General features: G+C 43.8%; 1 protein-coding gene across 1 annotated transcript; it reads left to right on the top strand.

The window, feature by feature from the left end:
* The first annotated feature begins 3,320 nt into the window (after positions 1–3,320).
* klf4 (Kruppel like factor 4) lies at positions 3,321–8,144 on the top strand. Its single transcript, XM_063049121.1, has 5 exons — positions 3,321–3,715; positions 3,834–3,957; positions 4,385–5,138; positions 5,239–5,400; positions 7,202–8,144. Exons 1-5 carry the CDS (start codon positions 3,711–3,713, stop codon positions 7,375–7,377), a joined length of 1,221 nt encoding a protein of 406 aa, XP_062905191.1. The 5' UTR covers positions 3,321–3,710; the 3' UTR covers positions 7,378–8,144.
* Positions 8,145–8,346: the final 202 nt, after the last annotated feature.

Raw genomic sequence — 8,346 nt, 5'->3', positions numbered from 1 at the left:
TGGCAATTAGGCTCTCAGTGGTTTTAAACATCAGAAGCAGTGCATAAGTGTCTGTGATTATGAGGAGTGTCTGGAGGGAGTGATTGAAAAAATAGGTGGTGGGACTAACCTGCCCTACTTGTACAGCAATGGCTTTGGCAATAAAAGGTTATAACAAGAGCACATCTGACATCTCAGAAACTACTTCCCAACAAAGGCAGTTGTTGATGATTAAACTGACCATTGCACCAGCATTGTATTTTCAATATGCTGAAAAGAGTATCTGAGTGTGAAGATCTCGAAATTTGCACCAAAAACATGGTTTACCGGGGAAGCATTGACTCTTTATGCCTTTATGCTTTTGAGGTTTGGACTACTCAAAGCATGCTCTTTAAAAAACTGGAGATATTCCACCAATGCTGCCTACATAAATTCCCCGGTGTCCACTGGCTGGATAAGGAAATCAAATACAATGTCCTCTTCCAAACCAATAATCCCAACATTGAGGCATAGCTACAGACCATATGCTCAGAAGCAACCTACTCTGGGCTCTATTAGACAAAGAGATTACCAGTTGGAAAGAAGAAAAGATTCAATAAGTTTGCAAAGCCTCTTTAAAGGGGAAAAAACAACAATCCCACCAATTCTTGGAAATCCCTGGCCTGCAAGTGCTGAAAGCATGCAAAGGGCAGTTCGATTAGCACTCAGTCCATTCATCAGGAGACAAATAACCAGTTTTAGCCCGGCCTAAATGACAGAAGGAGCACAGCAAGCACTTCTGGCCGCATCAGCAGCAGAAGTGTTAGTCCCAAATTAACCTCATCAGCCATTTCAGAACTGCCATGGAACAGGTTATTTTTAATCGTGCAGAATTAGCTATAAAGAACATCTCTATTTTCTCACTAACTGTCTAAGAAGTATCTGCAATAGTAGAATTGATATTTTAGATTCCTTGGTCTGGTTCTCAAAACTCACAGCACTTTTCAAAAAAAAAATTAACATGATAAAAGAAATATGTTTATCTTTTCTCCCTATTTTAACAAATCAAGAAAGTAACCTATTGTTTTCCAATACAAGGTATTAATTGTGATTTGGGACGCTTTCTTTATCTGGCATAATCTATGGTTTTTTTTCCTTATTGAACATACTTTCTCAATGTTCTAAAATATAATGCTAGAGCCAGCGAAAACTATAACAAGGGTATGACTGGTATCGTCAAGAGGTGTAAAATTTTACTGCATTTCTGTAGTGTCCGTTTTACCTGACCAAAGATTTCGAAATATGTGTTGACTTTCTAGCAGAATAATACAAACAACTGATGACGGTGAAAGCTGTTTACCTAAAACATCAACCCTTTGTTTTCTCCCCACATGTGCTGAGGTTTTGTTTAATTTCAGGTTTCGGATATCCGACTATTAACTGACTATTAGCTGGTAGGGTTAGATTGGAGGGAACACAGAATTCATTCATACCTCGGGTAGATTGGAGGGAACACACAATTCACTCATACCTCGGGTGGCTTGGAGGGAACACAGAATTCACTCATACCTCGGGTAGATTGGAGGGAACTCACAATTCACTCATACCTCTGGTAAAGGGAAAGCTTCAGAGTCTGTTGACGAAAAGTAAAAAGAAAACTGAATGAATGTGGAAAAAAAGTGAAACTAACTTAAATCAAAAAATTGTCGGAAATCTGTTTTTTTTTAAATAAAAAAATGCTATTGAAAAAAAAACTGCAGGTACTGGAAATTTGAGATGAAACAGTAACATGCAGCAGGTCAAAGCATCACCTTCGCCCTGAAATCTTTGATTCTCTTTCCGCAGATGCTGCCTGACTTGCTGAGATTTTCCAGCTGGTTCGGTCTAGGAGATGCTGGTAGCTGTTGAAAGGCAACATTCCAGGCCGACGACGTAAAAATGCTTTCAGCCTGAGCTGCAGATTTATAAACAGAAGGTTACTTACCGTTCCAGGTACAGTCACCAGAGTTAACTTTTAACACCGTCGCACCAATTTAAGTGTGATAGATCAAGACTATTTCCCTAAATGTGCAGTTACTTCTTTATGGTGCCTGACACTTCTTCGTAGGGGAATGTCAAACCTGACGCTTTGAGAGATTGGGGCGTTCGCGGGCGGTGGCGAACAAAGCATGTTGATTATCACTTAATTATTTAGTGATACCACGATTATGACAGGCAGCCCCGAATCCGGCTGACTGTCTTCCCGAAGGCCCCATTTATGACCATGTTCGCCCCTTCTTTGGGGTTGGCACTGACAATTAAGGAAACCACCTTTCCGGATCAGATGAAATAGCAATGAGGCCGCGACAAAAAAAAAAAGTTGTTCTTTTCAACGTGCAGAATGTCCCTGACGTCGCTGCGGTCTTTATCAATGAACAGAGAGGTGCTTGTCAGCCAACACATGCCAGTGATTTCGGCAGCTTGAAAGGGAAAGAGGGAGGTCCTTTATCCTGCCAATTTAGTTCATTCTCCTTCCACCCATGTCATTGGTAATGCTGGAGTGATTTTGAATGAATGGAGAAGGTGAACTTACCAGAGAGAGAGGAAGCCGGTCTGCTAGTAAACTAATCTTGCCCCCGGCCTTTTTCTATAACACTGTACACATTATACAGTGGTAACGTGTGATTCTGATAGCTCGAACCCATTATCCGAATGGTAAGCTATCAGCGCGTGTAATATCACGTTAGCTAAACGTTAATACTGCTTTATTATCTAATTCGATAGATAGAGCGAAATCGGACAAGATGTTAAAAAAAAATAACCCTCATCCTGACAAGACGCTGATTTAGCCCAGTCTCTGTGACCGAGCAAACTGGACATTATGAGCACATGCAACAAAGATTAAAACAAGCACTCTTTCACTCTTCAACATTTGACTTTTCAGCTGCCGTGCGTGCAAAAGCTGGGCACAGTCTGAGGCGGCTCCTGACACCTGCTCATGGGTTGTTCCCAAATAAAAGCACGTTAATATCAATTACATTTCTCAATGAAAGTGCCCGTTTTTGTAGAAGGCAATTGCTGTTGCAGCGAACGTAAAACGCCTTTATTTATCCCAAACAAGTTTGTTGCTCCTCGACACACGGCGGGTAAATAAAGCCACACAGACAATAGACCAATCAGCGGCTCCTGTTGCCACTGTTTTTCCTTCCAAATAGTTACAAGCTACTTCCGGCTCCCGCGTCACCGTGACGCAGGAGCTGAGCGGGTGGGGGACCGTTTAAACGTTAGCGGGTGCCGCCCAATCCTCGCTTTGCTTCGCTGCTGCCAGTCGGACTGGTTATTTTTTTGTTGCCACTGAGTTTCCACGGCAACGGCCACGGTAGTGGCTTATGAGGAAGAGGGTGGGTCCTTAGAGATTTAATAAGGGAGCGCGGCGCGGCTTGGTTCTGACAGTCTTGCGCTCCAGGGACGCCGGCCGCGCGCTACTTTGCAGCTAGCAGCGGCACCAGCAAATACCGCATTAACAGCAAATCCCAAGGAATATCAAGAGCTAACCCAGCACCGGCAATGCTGCCGTCCCCGTGGAGTCAATGCACAGGCATGTCTCTCCTGCAATAGAAAGCCTCAGCTGTCTTTGCACCTATCCGCTCCGTGTGTCCGCACTCGTGCTCAAAATAAGAGACCTGTAGGAAGGCATCGCACTCCATGCCCCGGCCGTCCCTAGTGCAGGTGCTCCCTGTTCGCAGGTTTTGCAATTGCTCGGCTCAGTATTAATGAGGTAGGTTTTCTTTTAATATGTCTGAGGACACATCTAGAGGGACACTTATGGTTCCGGGATGCAGCGGAGGAAGGCCGTATTAAGCTGACAGATTTCATGTGTTTCATGTTAAATGCAGGCGGCCGCAGACTGAGTTTGACATGGCTCTGTCCGGGACCGTCCTCCCACCCATAAACACGTTCGCCACCAGCTCCAACGCGAAGGGTGTGGAAACATCGACGGGACAGCACACGGCGTATAATGTAAGCGCAGGGAGTTCGTGAATATGCAACAGTTCATTATCGAACGAAATAAAAATTTGTACATCCGTAAAAGTTTTAAATCGAAAGTTGACAGCGGGTAATTGATTTCAATTCCCACTAAATGCATTTGGAATTGAGTTCAGATAGTTTGCAAAGTTTGAATATTTATTAATTATTATAGTTATCTTAAAGATTTCTTAATGTATATTTGCTATTTAGCGATGTTCAAAACGTAAGCATTGATATGTTGCACAGTGAGAGTATTTACAATTTAACTGGAACCATATACTTTTCCTATCTGTTGTGTATGTGTAATTCACCAGTAATATTAAACATTGGTGTTAATGACTGACTTATTTTACGTGCTGAGTTATATTTAAACACGAAGCAATGTATTGAAACTAAAACTGCCTTTTCATTGTTGCAGAGATGGAGGGCAGAGATGACTAATCTGAGGCGGTCTATGGAGAGCGACTGCCAGAACGTGGGGTATAGAAGGGAGGACGAGGAATTGAGCGAACTGTTAGACCTAGACTTTATTTTATCGAACACGATGAATTCGGAATCGATGGGAAACGCTGCCAATAACTTCAACTGCCCCATGACTAACGCAGCGGGGAATGCCGCGGACATGTATCAACGAGAGTCTTACAGCATTACGGACATCGGCGAGGGTCCGCCGAGCGGTGGGAGTCTTGTGGCCGAGTTGCTGAGACCGGACCTTGACCCCAGTTACTGCCACCCCAGGAGCCTGCATGGCAAATTCGTACTGAGGACAGCGGCGGAGGCGGGGGATTACAACCAGGCGGTGCACGTTGCCAAGCCCACTCCGCCCATCGACGCGCACCTGAACCACCTTCAGCAGGTATGCCAGAAAGTCAAACAGGAGCCGCTCAGCGTCAGTGCCACATGTGCAATGGGGAGAGAGCTGGACGGGCATGTCGGTGCAACTCAAGTGCCAGGACCCAGTCACAGGCAAGCCTGCCAGCCGAGGCAGAATCAAGACGGGTTTAGCAGCAGGGTGACCTCGTCCCTGGCTTCAGAGGACATTCTCAACAGACCGTGCAACTCATCTCAGCTCCTGGCGCCCCAGAGAGCCACCAGCATCCCTCTGCAGCAGAGCTTCACCCCGGCAGGCAGTTACACTCACTTCCAGGATCAAACCGCACTCCCGTATCAAGGTCAGTCTTTACATCTGTTTTTTCAGTAATCCATTACACTTGCAGCACTCGGTTGAAGGAGCGATGCTGACCTGCTTTGCCCCTCCCTCTTCACCTTTAGAGCTGTTACCCTCGGGGTACCCACCTCGGGAAGAAAAGCCAAAGAGAGGCCGCCGCTCCTGGCCCAGGAAGAGGGTGGCCACTCACACGTGTGACTATGCCGGCTGTGGGAAGACGTACACCAAAAGCTCACACCTGAAGGCACACCTTCGGACACACACAGGTACCTCCTCCGACCACCCCCACCCCCTTACTGATACGTTCAGTCACTCTCTATCCGCACTAATAGGAAGTCAAATTGAAGCTCTACGGCTCAATATTTATTATTTGCTTTGTTTTTTTTGCACACTGGGGCTTATCAGTCTTTGTATATAGCTTTTCATTGTATTTCTGTTCTGCCGTGGATGTCTGTAAGAGTGAATCTCAGGGTTGTATATGGTGACATGGACTCCTTTGATAATAAATTTACTTTGAACTTTGAAATTCGAACATCTAGAATTGTGCTTCATGGCCCGTTCACTTGAATGGGAAAGTTTGAGAAGACTATGGGCCAAATGTGGCAAGTGAAACTATCTTAGTCAGCATGGACAGGTTGAGCGCAAGGGATTGTTTCCTGGCTGTATTGCCCTTTGCTTTACGATCCATATCGGCTAAAAGATGAACTCTTGATTTCCCAATGTACCTGGTTGCTGCCTTTGCACTTTTACTTGTCTATCTTGGCTACAATCTCTCCAATTGCAACCCCACATTCAGCATTCTGTTTTTATTACCTCGTTGTAATTATGCGGTGTGGATGGCACGCATGCCGGACAACAGCTTTTCACTGAAGCTGCAATACACTGCAGATGATGCAGGAATCTGCTGGAGGAGCTCGGCATCTGTGGGAGGAAAGGAATTTAGGAATGTCCCAATGCAGGGTTTGACTGTAATCACTGAGCGATCCTTTCCCACCGGCAAATGCTACTCAACCTGCTGGATTGTGTTTTTTTTTCTCCCACTGTATCTCAATGCATGTGTCAACAATAACCAGTTCAATATATCCAGGGTTTACATTAATAGTCTGGGTTTTATTTTTCTGATGTGAAGTAGACTGCCCCGGGAACCAGCTTAGGTTTGCAATGCAGTGTCATACCTAGTAGCTGGAATAGTACAAATCCCACACCCCAAACCCCGCATGTAGGTAACAATATGTGAGGGTCCACGGAGTCCTGCAAGATGTTTGCAGACTTACTCAAGTCGGTGGCTGATTCTTATCTATTTAAATTTGGAAAGCATTTCTAAACTCCCAAAATGTGCACTTTTTTTTCTGAGATATATTTAACACACTCTTTCTGGTGTTCCGGGTCCTTAAGTTATTTTCAGCCCAAGTTCTGCCTGTTTCTGACCTCTCTCCTCAGCCTTGACTTCCCCACTCCCATCAGGTTTTTCAACCCACAAGTAGAAGTCTGATTCTACTTCGGACTAGCTGTGGTGTTGTGTTGTATTACCCGTTATCACTTTAAACCTTTTTTGTACACTATTAAGAAAATGCAGCAGGAGCTGCGGCAGGCTTTAACTATTCTGCAGATAATGTGCAGTTTAAGAAGCCCGAGGGAATCGCCACGGAATGGCACTGGAAATCAATCTAAAAGCAGCAGAAGTTGGAGATCTGAATTTTTTTTTAAAAAAATAAGATCACATACTCTTCGTTAGAAGTGCAGAAGAGACGGTGCCAATGTCAGTGTCTCGTTTGTGGCCTGTTTGTGTCTGAGTATGTGTCTCTGTCGTGTTTCGGTGTTCTTTGCTAGCAAGCGCGCGTGTGTTAATCTTTCTCTTGCTTTATGTGTGCATTTGGGTCTCTGCTTCTGTCCGTTTCTGCTGCTGACAAAAACTAATTTTGATGGCATTTATATCCTGAGTATGAATGCCTAAGACAATAAACTGGACAATCTGCCTATATCACTCTAGTTGTCTCTCTGTCCTTTTATGTCGATATTATGCTCCCCACCAGTCAGCCCTGACCGTGATGGTCTCATTTGTTTCAGGTGAGAAACCCTATCACTGTGACTGGGAAGGCTGCGGCTGGAAGTTTGCTCGCTCTGATGAACTGACGAGACACTATAGAAAACATACGGGACATCGTCCTTTCCAGTGTCACAAATGCGACCGAGCATTTTCGAGATCCGATCACCTAGCTCTGCATATGAAAAGACACTTGTAGTTAAACAGCAACATGGCATGGGACTGCTCTAGGGCTTCGACTTGTAAGTATACTCGCTGCCTTACACACTGCATCCTTGGGCGCATGCAAAGGAACAAATGTACCCAGGGTCCTGGTGAATAATATTGACCTGAAGTGGAATCTATCTGCTGAGGTAGCCGATGTAAAGCGTCAAGATTCGTTCCAAAGAGCCCAGTGTGGCCCGTGATCCACTGAAATCATTGGAGAATATGAAACAGGGTAAATATAAACTTTGCTATTCCATGTGCCTTACAACGACTCCAAGCAGTTCACAGTTCGTCCAAAAACTCAATTCCTTTGTACAAAGGGAGAATTCAGGTACAGAAGGCCTGTTCTATATATAAACCAAGAAACTTGATGTGACGGTGCTCACAGACTGTCAGCCAGATTTTACGAAGTGGAAAACTATGCAATAAATTCTGCCACTGGATACGAAGAGCTGCAAGTTCAGGTTTACGGTATTATCAAAGGTCAGGTAACAGTCTCTCCTTCATATCGCTGAATATCACTCCGTGGTTTCTGTGCAATAATTATTAATTTTATAATATTCTATACTTTGAAGCAGAACAGATTTCATTTCTATATTTTACTCAACATATTTTATCTAATGTACATTTTATGTGACAATTTTGTACATTTGTAAATAAGGAGTAAACATTTTCATCATTTTGGATATTGCATATAATGTTTTTTGGAAAAGGAAAATGTAATAAACTTAAAATTTCTGTATCTCTATTGATGACTGAAGATGCTTTTTTCTTTAAAAAATCTAATTTCCATAAGATATGCAAAGCCAAACTATTAACATTAAACAAGAACAACTTTTAGACAGTTGGGGATGTGATTATTTAGTGGGATTAGCATACTATTTGAATTCAGTTTTAATACTGACAGTGAGATCTGTAACATGCAAACTCGGCATTTATTGGGGCCTGTTAAACTTAAGGC

This window comes from Mobula hypostoma, chromosome 5, assembly GCF_963921235.1.
Source record: "Mobula hypostoma chromosome 5, sMobHyp1.1, whole genome shotgun sequence".
NCBI classification, from domain to species: domain Eukaryota; kingdom Metazoa; phylum Chordata; class Chondrichthyes; order Myliobatiformes; family Myliobatidae; genus Mobula; species Mobula hypostoma.
This window is presented reverse-complemented; position numbering and strand designations above follow the sequence as displayed.

Bases quoted from the DNA above. Each gene is read 5' to 3' on its own strand.
- klf4 (XM_063049121.1), top strand. The intron at 5,139-5,238 runs GTCAGTCTTTAC...CTTCACCTTTAG, and splicing joins AACCGCACTCCCGTATCAAG to AGCTGTTACCCTCGGGGTAC. The intron at 5,401-7,201 runs GTACCTCCTCCG...CATTTGTTTCAG, and splicing joins ACACCTTCGGACACACACAG to GTGAGAAACCCTATCACTGT.